This window comes from Podarcis bocagei, assembly GCF_964188305.1.
Source record: "Podarcis bocagei genome assembly, chromosome: 13".
Taxonomy (NCBI): Eukaryota; Metazoa; Chordata; class Lepidosauria; order Squamata; family Lacertidae; genus Podarcis; species Podarcis bocagei.
Genome location: NC_138138.1, coordinates 19,087,189 through 19,102,448, shown reverse-complemented (window position 1 = coordinate 19,102,448; position 15,260 = coordinate 19,087,189). Strand labels below are relative to the sequence as shown.

At 51.3% G+C, this 15,260-nt stretch overlaps 1 protein-coding gene across 5 annotated transcripts in view; it reads left to right on the top strand.

Annotated features, from left to right (window-relative positions):
- CPT1C (carnitine palmitoyltransferase 1C) overlaps positions 1-14,369 on the top strand; it is a 55,283-nt gene extending 40,914 nt beyond the window's left edge. For all 5 annotated transcript variants that reach the window (XM_081166300.1, XM_081166302.1, XM_081166303.1 and 2 more), the window contains 8 exons: positions 1,741-1,846; positions 2,023-2,139; positions 5,045-5,209; positions 6,347-6,481; positions 7,213-7,365; positions 10,243-10,356; positions 11,176-11,268; positions 13,465-14,369. In XM_081166300.1, the coding sequence (XP_081022426.1) occupies positions 1,741-1,846; positions 2,023-2,139; positions 5,045-5,209; positions 6,347-6,481; positions 7,213-7,365; positions 10,243-10,356; positions 11,176-11,268; positions 13,465-13,563 (982 nt within the window). In that variant the 3' untranslated portion in view covers positions 13,564-14,369. The remainder of the gene's footprint in view (positions 1-1,740; positions 1,847-2,022; positions 2,140-5,044; positions 5,210-6,346; positions 6,482-7,212; positions 7,366-10,242; positions 10,357-11,175; positions 11,269-13,464) is intronic.
- Positions 14,370-15,260: the final 891 nt, after the last annotated feature.

Below are 15,260 nucleotides of genomic sequence, written 5' to 3'. Positions count from 1 at the left end.
GCGGAGAAGGGCTTTTCTCCGCACCGCAAGCCTTCAGGACAGGTACGGGAACAGAGGGGAAGGCGCGCAGCGCTTTCCCTCTGTTCCCGGGGCTTGCGTGGGAGGAGGGTTTTTCCTCCCCGCCACCAACATTCAGAACAGCATTCTGAATGTTGGCGGTGGGAAGGAAAACCCTCCTGCCACCCCAAGTCTTCAGGAAAGCCATCCGATGCCGCGCGGGGGGGGAGGAGGCTCCCCCCCGCCCGGCATCGGAGCTTCGTTCCGATGCCACGCGGGGGGGGAGGAGGCTTCCCCCCCCACCCGGCATCGGAGCTTCGTTCCGATGCCGCGCGGGGGGGGAGGAGGCGTTCCCCCCCCGCCCGGCATCGGAGCTTCGTTCCGATGCCGCGCGGGGGGGAGGAGGCGTCCCCCCCCCGCCCGGCATCAGAGCTTCGTTCCGATGCCGCACGGCGGGAGGAGGTCCGAGGACAGTGGGGAAGACACGCTGCGCTTCCCTGCTGTCCCGGAGATTTCCCTATGGGCTGTCGTCTTGCGAGGCAAGCCCATAGGGAAATTCGTTTTGCGAAGCGCCTCCAAAACGGAAAACCCTTTCGTCTAGCGGGTTTTCCGTCTTGCGAGGCGTTCGTCTTGCGGGGTACCACTGTACTACCCACTTCATAGGGCTTCATAGTGTCCCTGACAAAACACACACACACACACACACACACACACACACACACACTTCATGCAAGAGAACTTTACTTTTTCTTTGACAGGGTTTTAGCCCACTGGGTCAAATCGCCATCTCTCCACCGGCACCTGGAGTTAACAGAACTGGAGAGGGTTCTGATGTAAATGCTATAAGGCAGATTAGCTCTCCTTTTTGTTGGGATGGATTTGGCAGGTAGGGTAGGGTGTATTATTTATGAATTCTCCTTCCTCTTACTTGAGTAAGTTTAGTGTCTAGTTTAACAGAGTTAAAAAATATATACCATCCTTTGCAGCATAAAACACGGAAACTTGTGACAAAGCTGTGTAGCTTTCTATAATTATCCAGGGTGCCTTTGGCAGACTGGATTACCCCACTAAACAAAATAAGAAGACAGAAGTCTGTAATGTAAAAATGTAAAAATAGTGTTTACTTACATGAAGTTGATTCAAGCAGAAAATAGCAGTGAAACAAGTCAGGCAAAATGTCTTTCTATGTTACAAAATACATGGTTTGGGTCAAAGATGGTGCCTCCCCTCAAGAGGGCACAGACCCTGTATCCTATCCCTACAGCTACATGACAAAAAAAGAGACTGTTCCTCAGATGGGAGGAAGTGGTAAGAATTATCTTCATATTTTTACCCGTCTTGCCTGGGCAAACAGAGGATATGACCTCACAGAGTGCCCTCTCTAGGAATGCACAAGGAACTCCATGTGTCCTAACCCTTTGTTCACCTAGCAAACAAATTTTCTGTTTTGATTGGAGCATCATTTTCTCACTCTGTAGTCCGTCTCTTTCGATTACTCCTCCTTTCTTTTACATGGGATGACTAGAGCATTCACATGGTTCTTTCTCTGCTGTCCCCCCACTTCGAGAGAACCAGCCAGGGGTCCGTAAGGCTGGGTGTGTTTGACTCATGATCAGGCTCTCTTGATTCCCTTTTCCCGGGAGACCTCACAGGCATATTTGGGTGGCAATGGCATCATGGCACGAAGAGTAAGGCTTGCAGGATGGCGTCCATCTTTTCACTCAAAGCCCGTTTTCCCCACAGGTGGTTTGACAAATCCTTCACGCTGATTGTTTACCGCAATGGGAAGTCCGGCATCAATGCAGAGCATTCGTGGGCTGACGCCCCCATTGTGGCACATCTCTGGGAGGTAAAAGCCCAACTTTGGGATGGGATGGGAGGGGTGGGGGGTGTGAAGGACTGAGAGCAAGGACTCCTGGAACCTCTGAAGGTGAGCTCTAAGGGGTGGGGGGCTTGGGGCAAGAGGTGCAGGGATGAAAAGCAAAATAGTTCTCACCCAGACGTTCTTTTCCCCCCACCCCACAGTACACCATTGCCACAGATGCATTTACGCTGGGGTACGATGCTAATGGGAACTGCAAAGGGGACATGGATTCCAGCATCCCCCCACCCCAGAAATTACAATGGGATATCCCACCAGAGGTGAGTGCAGAGAGGTATTGGGACAAGAAAAACTGAGGCAGGTGAGCTTGGCTGAGGAAGGACAGCATGGATCCATGTGAGTAAAGGTAAAGCCAAAGGACCTCTGGATGGTTACGTCCAGTCAAAGGCGACTATGGGGTTGCGGCGCTCATCTCGCTTTCAGGCCGAGGGAGCCGGCGTTTGTCCACGGACAGCTTTCCGGGTCATGTGGCCAGCATGACTAAACCGCTTCTGGCAAAACAGAACATCATGACGGAAACCAGAGAGCATGGAAATGCCGTTTACCTTTCTGCCGTAGCGGTACCTATTTATCTACTTGCACTGGTGTGCTTTCGAACTGCTAGGTTGGCAGGAGCTGGGACCGAGCAACAGGAGCTCACCCTGTCGCGGGGATTCAAACCGCCGACCTTCTGATCGGCAAGCCCAAGAGGCTCAGTGGTTTAGACGTTGAGTAGCCTAAGCTCAACTGAGGAAGTGCCAGAGGACACAGATGTGGTTATGAGCAGTGTGGGAGCTTGGAGATGCCCGAGAGAGATGAAGGTTTCTTCCTTCTGTTACTGTTGCGGTATGCTAAGGGTACATACAGACACGGCAGTCATCTCCATCTTTTCTGTCGAGGTGAGCATGGCTTTCACCCATCTTTACTGTTTCTGAGGTTTTTGCTGCAGGGTTGGCTGCAGACAGTAGTCCTTGGCTGATGGCCAGTTCTGTACAATGTGAGCTGGCTGATGGCAGCTGTATTCCCTTCTCCCCTCCACCCAGAGCATTTTTCAGTATTTCATTGGCAGATTGTGCTTTTAAAATGAAAAAGTGTCACTGTAACAATCGTGCATTTATCCATTCACTGGAAGACTGGGGATGGACAAAGCTTGTTGTAATGGGTTTAGGGGTTGCTCATGCGTAAGTTGCCGCCACTCCTGGCTAGGTTACCTGGTTAACCCTTTCTGACTGAGCAGCCTCCAGCATCGTGACTGTCTCAGTCGCTGGCAGAATTCGTCAGTGGGTGTTTCTTGAACCATTTCCAGCATAAAAGTTGTTTGATGCCAAGTCTCCTCCTACTCTCCCTGCGCGGAAGTCTTCTGCGCAGGGAGGGTGTGGGCAGCGGAGTACCCATACTCTCTCCGCTGGTCTCCGGCGAGGAGTCTTGGAGCCTCCTCTCCGATTCCCCCATCTGCCCCCCTTCTCCACTGGTGTTACGCTGATTTCCTTCCCCAGCAGATGGGCTGCCTCTCTCCCTACTGGGACCCTCTCCGGCATCCCTCTGGAGCCTTTCCTCCGCCTCAAGCTCCGATGGGAGTTCCCTGACACTTGTCCTTCTCTTCAAAAAGATGGGGGAAAGCAGGTCCTGGAAAATCAGCAGCCGTCATCCTTGATGTTGAAACTGGGCAAACATCTAGAGGAGATGATCAAGCAGTCAGTTTGCGAGCGTTTAGAAAAGAACGCATCAATTATTAGGAGGCTGCTTTAGTTTACGGATAACAAATCATTCAAAATTAATCTTATCTCTTTTTTTGATACTTGCTAATTTGGTAGATCGTGGGAATGCTGTGGACACAGTATGTCTTGATTCCAGGAAGACATTTCACAAGGTCTCCCATGATAAGCCTGCTACAAGATGGTAACGTGGGCTGAGTTAGATTGGGTGGCGTGCCACATGGTTCTATCTTTATCCCCGTGGTATTCACTATTTTTATAATAAAAAGGGGGTTGCGCAGTGCAAGAAAAGTAATGAACGGGTACCAGGAAGGTACCTATGGCCAGGCTTTTTCTGTCCTGGAGGGCTGCAGCTAAGGGTCCAATGTCAAAGATGTCACTTGGGCCTCTGGTGACAGAGTTGCATCAAAAAACATGATGGGCAGAGGAAACAGCAGGGCAGAGAAACCTCCCCAGGTCACACTTCCTACAGGTCCTTCCCCACTCCCTCCTTTTTTGCCAGGCTAGAAGTCGTCCTTAAACTCTTAACAGTGCATCATGCTTGGGTGGGGAATAGAGTGTGCGTTGTGTAGAAACTGGCTTACTATACAAAAGGAAAGCAATGGCAGCAAGTATTACCATTTACTCGCCCTTCAAACTAAGGTCCCAGGGTGGGTTACAGTGATTTATAATGCAGTCGTACCTTGGATCCCGAACGGTGCAAACCCGGAAGTGAGTGTTTGCGAACATTCTTTGGAACCCGAATGTCCGATGCGGCTTCTGATTGGCTGCAGGACCTTCCTGTAGCCAATTGGAGGCCGCGCCTTGATTTCCAAACGTTTTGGAAATCGAGCGGACTTCTGCTTCCGAGGTAAAGGTAAAGGGACCCCTGACCATTAGGTCCAGTCGTGGCCGACTCTGGGGTTGCGGCGCTCATCTCGCTTTATTGGCCGAGGGAGCTGGCGTACAGCTTCTGGGTCATGTGGCCAGCATGACTAAGCCGCTTCTGGCCAACCAGAGCAGGGCACGGAAACGCCGTTTACCTTCCTGCCGGAGAGGTACCTATTAATCTACTTGCACTTTGACGTGCCTTCAAACTGCTAGGTTGGCAGGAGCAGGGACCGGGCAACGGGAGCTCACCCCGTCACAGGGATTCGAACGGCCGACCTTCTGATCGGCGAGTCCTAGGCTCTGTGGTTTAACCCACAGCGCCAGCCGCTTCCGAGGTACCACTGTACAATAAAACAGTTTAAAAATGCATTAAAAACTAAGTTTCAAAAACTAAGAGTAGCCAACCAAAATCACAAAAATATATATAAGGTACGTGCTGAAAATGCACATCTCAAGTGTCAAAGGTAAAAAATGCTGCAAAGAGAGCAACTCCATCTGGAATTGTGTTGAGCACCATCTCACCTGGCAGGTGAGCCCTGACCATTGGTTACTGTCTGCTCTGTGTCCTCATTGCCTCCTGTTGTTCCCCTTTTGTCCACAGTGCCAACAGGTAATCCTGCAGTCCTTGTCCGTGGCCTTGGCCCTGGCTAATGACATAGACTTCAACGCCTTCCCCTTCAAGGAATTTGGAAAAGGCCTCATCAAGAAGTGCCGCACCAGCCCAGACAGCTTCATCCAGCTCTGCCTTCAGCTCGCACATTTTCGGGTATGTCGCTTGGCGAGATGAAGGTACTGGCAGGCAGGGAGGCAGGCAGGCAAGAGGCAGAGTCCCTAGGCTTGGCTGGCCCCCAAACTGTCACAACTACCAGCCAAATGCATGGGAGCCAAAGCCTCTTCTCCCCAGGCCAGACTGGCTGGTAGCTCTGGTGAGATTTTTTCCCCCATCAGTGGGAACCAGCCGGAGCTATTTATTACTTTTAAAGGCTTTCATAGAATTGTAGAGTTGGAAGGGACTCCCAGGGTCATCTAGTCCAACCCTCTGCAATGCAGGGATCTCCACTAGATCATATATGACATCAAACCTCTGCTTAAAAACCTCCAAGGAAGGAGAGTATGTTAAGTATAAAAAAGGTAAAGGACCCCTGGATGGTTTAAGTCCAGTCAAAGGCGACTATGGGGTGCGGCGCTCAGTATAATTAATGTTTAATTGCACACCAAAATGGAAAATGCCCGTATGTGTATTGCTAAGGGTTTAACACTGGAAAATTTCGTTGAGGTATACTAAAGTTAGGAAGAGCTCTCTAAGCTCCTAGATGGATTGACAATTAACTGTTGATGTTCTCTGCTCTTTCACATGGTGTTTGACTTTAGATCACGTGAGTAAGGTATTTAGTTGCAAATCACCATTTTGAAGGGCCTTTTGTTCCCAACCACAGTGGGACAAAGATGTTCAGAGGAGTCTCTCCAGGAGAGAAAAACAGCACATGTCGTATGGAACTATTTGGATGTGTCATCTGTTTCTGTACCGATTTTGAAGAAGATTATTTAAAGCTTCAGAATCATATTTACCGTATGTGCCTGGACAATTTTTATTCCAGGAGGAATTTTTTATGCATCCATTTGCTTCAGGCTGTATAATATTAATATCTGCAATAGAGTACACCACCTCTCTTGGTTCTGTTGTGATTGCAAGGATGGGATAATTTGAGTTCTGTGATTTTGTGATGACAACTCAGCTTTCCCTAGCCTAGCAGGGCTGCTGTTCTGTGCTCACAATTTGTGGCAGCTGCATTATAGCTCAGCTATAGATTAAATCTTTTCCCATCTCACTCCACCCACAGATCCAGAGGCAAGCCTGTCCCCTATACTCAGCCAAGCATTCTTCTCTCCCTATTTTTTTTAGGACAAGCAAAAGTTCTGCCTCACCTACGAGGCATCCATGACCCGTCTCTTCCGGGAGGGCCGCACAGAAACAGTCCGTTCCTGCACCATTGAGTCCTGCAACTTTGTCAAGGCCATGATGGATCCTACCCAGAACGTAAGTCTTGAAATGCAGCCTTTGCCAGAGGAATCGGATCCAAAATTTCGTGTACATTAAGAATAATCCTGCCTTCTGGAATGAAGTCAGCAAAATGGTCAGATTTGCATAAATGAGCCGCGCTTTAATGTTTTCAGTACTCAGTTTCTCCTCCTTGCCTCTTTTTTTTTCCCCTTGCAAAATTTTCGATTTTATATTTTAAAGTTTGGGGTGAGGGATTGACATAGGAGACCATAGCATGAGGATTAGGAACTGCTCTCCCATACATGCAGTGCCACTTCAGATGCTGTCTATCTTCTAAGTGCCAATTCTAGTTCATCAAGGACTTGGTGTTCTCGGGAGTTAGGCCAATACCACCAGATTAGATGCTCAGCTGGATGTTCTGACTTCCGCCATCCAGACTCCCAGTGTCCTTACTACCAAATAGATGCATGGGACCCTGATAGGGAGGAAAGAGCAGTGTGTGCTTACACCATAGACACCTGGTGAGCCCCTCTGGGGAAGGCGTTTCACAATTGGGGTGCCACCATGGAAAAGGCCCTTTCCCCAGTAGCCACCGATTTCCACCTCACCTGGGGAGGGGTCAGCGGAGGAGAGCCTCTTGTGGGTTGGCCACATGGGGAGATGTGATCCTTCAGGTCAATAGGAAAGGAGGAAACAGCAGAGACTAGAAAATGTGAAAGGTACAGCATAAGATTTTCTCAGCATCTTCACCTGCTGTTCATACCCAGGATGGCACAAGGTTACGTCTCTTGCGTGTGGCAGCTGAGAAGCACCAGAACCTTTACCGGCACGCCATGACAGGTGCTGGCATTGACAGGCATCTCTTCTGTCTGTATGTCGTCTCCAAATATCTCGGCCTTGACTCCCCCTTTCTGCGTGAGGTAAGTGTTGTTGAGTCAGGTGTGTGTGTGTGTGTGTGTGGTGCTAGGGTACGTGTATGTAAAATTAAGGCTAGGGAATGTGGGCGTAGTCAGCGACGCTTTTATTCCCAGGGTATATTTTGAACCAATCAGGAGTGTGAAAGTCCCCATCTGACATGTTCTTGCCCAATCAAAGAAAAGCAAAAAATTGGCTTCACTGTGCTGTTGACTGGAATTAAAAAGGTAAAGGTAAAGGGACCCCTGACCATTAGGTCCAGTCGTGGCCGACTCTGGGGTTGCGGCGCTCATCTCGCTTTATTGGCCAAGGGAGCCGGTGTACACCTTCCGGGTCATGTGGCCAGCATGACTAAGCCGCTTCTGGTGAACCAGAGCAGCACACGGAAGGTAACTGGAATTACCTTGTTGGTTTTTAACAAAAAATACTGCCTTTTACTGAGGTGTTTTTTTTGTGTTTTTTTTTGCTTGCTTGCTCTGGTTCCTTTTCCCAGGAGTTTTAAAACATGCCATGGCTGCTCTATCCAGAGGTGTTAACCAGACACATATCTGCCTTGGTCATTTTTTGTTAGTCATCCACATTGATATTTTGCGTTTTTCAACCGGTGTTGAATTTCGCTGCCAACACGAGCTGCGAATTGTGCATGCTCGAATTTGTTGTTTGGGTGGGTCATGGCATACTTGGAACGCTAGCAAGTCTGCTTATTTTTCCACTTTCCATGGGGCACCCAGCAATTTGGGGACATGTTGACTCATACAGCTGACTGGTTCAAGTTTCAGTCTGCTGGAGAGTTTGGGAACCCCTTGCTAGGATGTGAAGAACCACAAAGAATCTGAAGCAGAGATTTGCCAGTGTGGTGCTTGCTGGCACGTGCGGCTGTTCACAGATGCCTTTTTCTGGTGCCTGTAGGGTTGCATTTCCCTGTTGGATTTAGGCTTGAAAGAAGCATTTTGTTGTAGTCAATAGAGCAGGTTGCAGTGGTGGTGGAGACCCATGGCAGCTTCTACACTTTGCAAATGTGCCTGCAGGCAGAAAAAGGTTTGACAACCCCAGATCTAGAGTCAGATGAAGGATAGGTAAAGGGACCCCTGACCATTAGGTCCAGTCGTGGCCGACTCTAGGGTTGCGGCGCTCATCTCGCTTAATTGGCCGAGGGAGCCGGCGTACAGCTTCCGGGTAACGTGGCCAGCATGACTAAGCTGCTTCTGGTGAACCAGAGCAGCGCACGGAAACGCCGTTTACCTTCCCGCTGGAGTGGTACCTATTTATCTACTTTGACGTGCTTTCGAACTGCTAGGTTGGCAGGAGCAGGGACCGAGCAACAGGAGCTCACCCCGTCGCGGGGATTCGAACCGCCGACCTTCTGAACAGCAAGTCCTAGGCTCTGTGGTTCAACCCACAGCGCCACCCGCGTCCCTCAGGTGAAGGACAGGCAGGTGCAAAAAGGGTTGGAAACACAAATCTTCACCCTGAAGGCGTAACTTTTTTGTTGAAGCAGCAGCTAGGCAAAACCAGATGTTATCTGGGTGACAGTGTGGTCCAACCCATCAGCTGAGACAGAAGAAAATGTAGCGGTAGGGCTTACGATAGGCGAGCGATAGGGAGGACTGCTTAGTGAACCTGTCCTCATCCACGGATTCTCCCCTAGAAATCCTCCTCACCATAAGTCAGTTCCATCCTACACCCTGGCCAGGCAAGTTTGAGAAATTTACCAAAGTTTTTTTTAAAAAAAGAAGGATCTACGGGAGTCATATTTACTGGGATGCACCGGAAGCAGGAGAAGATTTAATCCAACACTCGTCTCACCAGTTTCCCCATGTCAGCAGCTTCTATGCAAGAGTCACCGCTAATGGTGCATGTCAGGTCGGGCTTGCTGCGTGTGCAGAACTGGGACTGTTTCTGAGCAATGTGCGCACATGTCTCCAAGAGGTGCGGCCTTCCCTCACATAGGTGGCAGCAGGAGCCTCTTGCCCCAGTGAAGGGAATAGGAGAGATCCTCACCATTGGTTGCTGCTAGGGTCTTCTTCCCCTGAAACGTTGAGGGCTAGAACCTTGCTTATCGAAAACAAAATCTGGAAAGCTGGTGGTCGCAGGCACCCGGGTGTGCTGACATCCCGATGCCACAGCTCACAGGGGGAGTGGTGTAAAAAGCAAGCCTAGGGTGAGGAAACTGGGTGATGGCCAGTAGGTTCCAGGAACCCTCTTTTTGGGGGGTGATCAGTGAGTTTGTTAGGTCCTGAGCGAGCCCCAAGTTTGGGGGGGGGTGGCTCCTGGGTGAGAGCCAAGAGCTTGAGAAGTGCTGAGTGAGGACATGTATCCGAAGAAGGAACTTTATATACATATCTATTTATCAGTCATTTGCATTGACGGTTTAATTGTGCACCTTTGCTGTTTTTTAGCTTGGAGATAACTTAAAGCAGTACAGTCATACCTCGGGTTACAGACGCTTCAGGTTGCGTTTTTTCGGGTTACGGACCCGCCAAAACCTGGAAGTACCGGAATGGGTACTCTGTTCAGAAGTGCCGAATTGCAACCCGCGCGTTCTCTGTTCAGAAGTGCCGAATTGCAACCCGCGCGTGTGCAGACGCGCTGCTGCGGGTTGTGAATGCTGCGAGTTGCGAACGTGCATCCTGCACAGATCACATTCACAACCCGAGTGTCCACTGTATAGGCAGGTCCTTGATAAATAAAAATAAATAGCGTTGCTGATCCTAGCGATGCATAAGAGGACCAGTTTGGGCTGAAGAGTCACAGGCCCTCCTGAAAGATACAGTTTTGAGGGGAGAGGTTCTGTGGGGAGCAGCAAGGGTGGGGGAGAGGGTACCCATTGTGGCAGAGCCCCTCACCCGTTTGATCCTCGGCCCCTTTCTCCCCTCTGCCAGGTGCTGTCCGAGCCGTGGCGACTCTCCACCAGCCAGACTCCCATTCAGCAGATGGAGCTCTTTGACCTCCAGAACCACCCAGACTACGTTTCTTTTGGGGGAGGATTTGGACCGGTGAGTAGACTGTCTCGCCAGAGTGGTGCATGCTCTGGTTATCTTGGACTACTGCAATGCGCTCTACGTGGGGCTACCGTTGAAGGTGACCCAGAAACTACAATTAATCCAGAATGCATCAGCTAGACTGGTGACTGGGAGGGGTCCCCGAGACCACATAACACCCATCCTGAAAGACCTACATTGGCTCCCAGTACATTTCTGAGCACAATTCAAAGTGTTGGTGCTGACCTTTAAAGCCCTAAATGGCCTCAGCCCAGTATACCTGAAGGAGCTTCTCCACCCCCATCGTTCAGCCTGAACACTGAAATCCAGCTCCGAGGGCCTTCTGGCGGTTCCCTCCCTGCGAGAAATGAGGTTACAGGGAACCAGGCAGAGGGCCTTCTTGGTAGTGGCACCTGCCCTGCGGAACGCCCTCCCATCAGATGTCAAGGAAACAAAGAACTATCTGACTTTTAGAAGACATCTGATGGCAGCCCTGTTTAGGGAAGTTTTTAATGTTTGATGTTTTATCATGCTTTTAATATTCTATTGGGAGCCGCCCAGAGTGGCTGGGGAAACCCAGCCGGATGGGCGGGGTATAAATAAATAAATTATTATTATTATTATTATTAAGCTCAGGCCTCCAGGGTTCTCTGCGGGGGTGGGGTGGGGTGGTGGAAAGTGGTGGCCGAGTGACTTAGAGCTGGCGGTCTGAGAGCCAGCACTCTCTTGCGTCCTCCAGGGACGCTGCTCTGTCGGATGTAGGAGAGGACAAAGGTCTGGGATCCGAGTTTCTTTCTCAGGCTGTTTTCCCCCTTTCTCTCCACCCTTGGGCAGGTCGACGATGATGGTTATGGCGTGTCGTACGTCATTGTGGGCGAAGATCTCATAAACTTCCATGTGTCGTGCAAATTCTCCAGCAAGGAGACGGTAAGTGTGTGCCAGGAGGGGCACATAAGTCATGCTGGGGTGTTAGGGTGCCTCAATGGATGCTCAGCAGGCAGGGCTTGTTAGGCAGTGAGATTTTTACAAGCTGCTTGTATCGTCTGCGGGGAGGCACTGGCTCAGGGAATATTTTGTCACGGACTGGTTGGCTGCGGAGCAATGGTGTGAGGAACCAGCTAGGGCAGTGCTTCCCAACCTTTTTTGGGCAAAGGCACACTTGTTTCATGAAAAAAATCTCGAGGCACACCACCATTACAGCCCCGTGACGTCAGCGCGCAGCGTCACGCCGGGAGGGACGCACGAAAGTGTAAGTTTCAATTTTTTCCCCTCCCCCTTGCCTTCCTTCTGTGCCAACCGCCAAAAAGCCAAGAAAAAAGCCAAGACTTTAGGGCAGCAGGTCGACACGGAAGAAGCTCCTACCTAAGGACAGGTGCGACGGCCGTGTCCTCTTCTGCCACACTTGGCAGCCCTGCCTCACGGTCGTGACTCCCACCCTGATTTCTCCCCGCAGGTCGAGCGGCACAGGCAGCCCAATGTGTCCAGCCCAGACACAAGCCCCGCTTCCCCACTCTAGATCCTGAATGCGACCAAGTGCTCTGGACTCCCGAGCAGGGTGGGAAAGAGGACTCGCATCTGGTAGCCTCCGGGCTCCTCGCCTGCTCGAGGGATGGCATTGCAGGCAAGCTGCCGGCCGTCGCCATCGCCGCCCCCTCATGCGAGTGGACCTGCCCGGAGTGGTGGGCCAGGGGAGGCTCGCTCTCTGTGGGGATGTGGCCCGCACGCGCGGCCCCGCTTCCTCTTGCCCAGGGCTGAGCTCCTTACCCGCGATCTCAGTCTCGCGCATGCGGATCCCACTTATTCCGAAGCTCGCGCCACTAGCCGGGGCTCTCACACCGTGCCAGGGCGAGGTGGCGCGGCCCACTGACGTCATCGCGGCTCGCTGCCGCCCTCGACTTCCCTGTTCCCTCCCCTCCCTCGGGTCGCCGTGGTTACCAAGGACTGCAAGCTGCTCGGGCGAGCGTGGAGCATTAAGTGGGAGAAGGAAAATTAAAATTAAAACTCGCCTGAAGGCCGCCTCTCCGGATATGAAGCTATCTTTCGAATTTTTTAATTTTTCCCGCGGCACACCAGGCAACGTCTCGCGGCACACTAGTGTGCCGCGGAACACCGGTTGGGAAACACTGAGCTAGGGAACCACCAAAGGAAGATGGCTCAGAGTTTGGGGAGTGGTGGTGGGACAGCAATGAGTGGTCAGAGGGAGAAGAGGGAGCAGGAGGAGTGAGAAGCTGAAGGGGTGACAGGGCTTAGTGAGAAGGGAGAGTCTGTGGCAGAGAGAAGCCAGAAGCAGACGGAGAGTGGGATGAGGGAGGCCAAGAGGCAGAGATGAGTCAGGCTGGTGAAGAGTCATGGATATCTCCTTCTCCTCCTGCAACTAGCTCCCCTTCCCCTTGGTCTCCCAGGACCAGGAGAGGCATGAAGTGGGAGTAGCAAAGGCCAGGCACACAGACACAGTCTCAGAATGCTTGGGGGGAAACCCTGGAGAGGAGGGGAATTAGGCAGCTGTGGAAGTAGCAGAGAGAAGTTCAGAATCAGAAGACAAAGCTGAAGCAGGAGAGGAATGTGGCTGGTGAAGAGTCCCAGGTGTCTTCCCCTCCTGCTGCAAACAGCTTCCCTCCCCTTTGGTCTCCCAGAGCCAGTAGAGGCATGAAAAGGGCAGAGGAGTTAGCTTCACATGGGCAGTATCTCAGATTGCATGGGGGAAACCCTGAAGAGGGGACTTGGGCAGCTATGGGAAGGCAGGGACCTTCCGTCTCTGCAACCGCTTCATGGGGGCAAGACGTATCAAAGAAGAGCTGCTGCGCTCATTAGGCCTGATACTCCTGTTTTTGCTAATAAAGAGTTAACTCCAACTTGCTCAGTGCGGTTAACTGCTGCCTCGCTCTTGTCTGATTTCTTCCTCGGCTTAGATTGCTTAGTAACTCTTGGTTACTCTTCCCTTGGTTTTTCCCACTGCTTACTTGCTTGAGCCATCTGGAGGGATAACTGGGGCAACTTGCTCTCCTTTTTCGGAGCAAGAAACTTTCCACACCAGATTTCCCATTTTTTAAAGTAAGCTCAGCCTTTGAAATATTTTAGGCGTGTCAAGTTCCCCGATCTCACTTCCCCTGCTTCTTTCTCCAGGACGCACACCGGTTTGGACTTAACATCCGGAAGGCCATGGTGGATGTCTTGGCCCTTTTCCAACTGGACAAAAACTCCCCCGCCGGTCGTGGCCAGTGACTGAATAAACGCCCGCGGGATTTACACAACCAGCTCCCCAGACACACTTTGGAGTGTGTGTTTTCTGTCCTCTGATCTGCAGGAACATTTTGAAGTGGGGGATGAAGAGGGGCCGGGCCTGCCTGAGGACTCCCACAAGCACAATGGATGGGCACGCCCCTCTTCCCTTCTCGGATTTGGGAGATTTGGACCCTGTGCCGGATGCCACGTAGGCAAATGACCCTCTCCCTCTGCTCAGCATCTCCCTGCTTTTGGGTTGGTAGAAGTCTAAAAGGGGTTGCGGCTGGTAGCAAAATCTTGCTTCTTCTAGGGCACATGTGTGGATGGAGGACCGTGGTTCGCTTAGAACAGAAGTTTGGCTCTTGGGGAATCTTAAGTGCTCCCAATGCGGCCTTCCCAGGGCGTTTTAGAAGCAGCAGTTCCCCTTCCTCTTCTTCTCTCTAGCAGCTAAGAAGCTCTTTTCCTTGCCTGCTCTGACCACTTCCACCCACAGCAGCTGGGCTGCGTCCCCTTTCTAGCACTTCCCATTCAAAGGATTCCTTCCCTGTGTCTGCCACTGACCCTTGGTTCCCCTGAGGCACTGCGGATGGGGTGATGGGTGATATTTAGAGGGGGACCCCCTCTCCAGGAATCCCCACAAAGTTGGTGCAGGGAGGGAAAGTTGGTCTTAATTTATTGCAGGGTTTTGTACGCCTCTGGGGAAATTTGAGTTGCGAAGAGCGGCAGAAGGTGGGTTTTTCCGTTTTGTTTTGTTTTGCTAGCGTCACAGACCTGAATAAAACCACAGGGCGGGAGATCTTACAAAACGGAATCACGTGTGGCCTTTTGTCAACTGGGAGGTGATGGCCGGTGCAGGTTGTCAGCTGCGGCTGGGGGGGGGTGGTGGTGGTGTGAGCCAAGAGGAGGGACAGAGCAGCCCAAGCTCTGGGGAGGCAGTATGTTGCCCCATTTAGCATTTTCTGCTTCCGGGAAGCGCGTGGCAGAATGTGGCAGCTTGCAGCTTCTGTCGCAAGAGAACGCTGCTCACCATTCTGTTCTGTTTTGCAATCCAGGCTTAGTTTTAAGCCAATGGCCTGTTTTCAATGCAAGGTCTGGATGTTGCAATATGTGAGATGGAATGTTAGTGCCTAAGATAAGGGAGGATGGGGTGGGGAAGTGAGGGTCCTCTTCCTTTTATTACAGTAGAAGAGCATAAGATGGAGGGCTGTGATTCAGTGAGAAGAGTCTGAGGTTCTATTGCGCTGCTTTAAGCAGCTATGACTTCCCCACATAGAATCCTGGGAACTGTACAGTGGTACCTCGGGTTACAGACGCTTCAGGTTACAGACTCCGCTAACCCGGAAATATTACCTCGGGTTAAGAACTTTGCTTCAGGCTGAGAAAAGAAATTGCACGGCGGCAGCGGGAGGCCCCATTAGCTAAAGTGGTGCTTCAGGTGAAGAACAGTTTCAGGTTAAGAACGGACCTCCAGAACGAATTAAGTTCTTAACCCGAGGTACCACTATAGTTTGTTAAGGGTGCTGAGAGTTGTTAACGAAGACCCCAATGCTCCTCAAAGAGCTGCAATTCCCAGAGTGCTTTTACATTCGATCCCTCTTCCCAGGCAGCTCTGAGAAGTGTATCTTTCCAAGTACAGGGGTCTCTCCTAACAACGCTCAGCACTCTTAGCAAACTACAGTTCCCAGGACTCTTTTGTG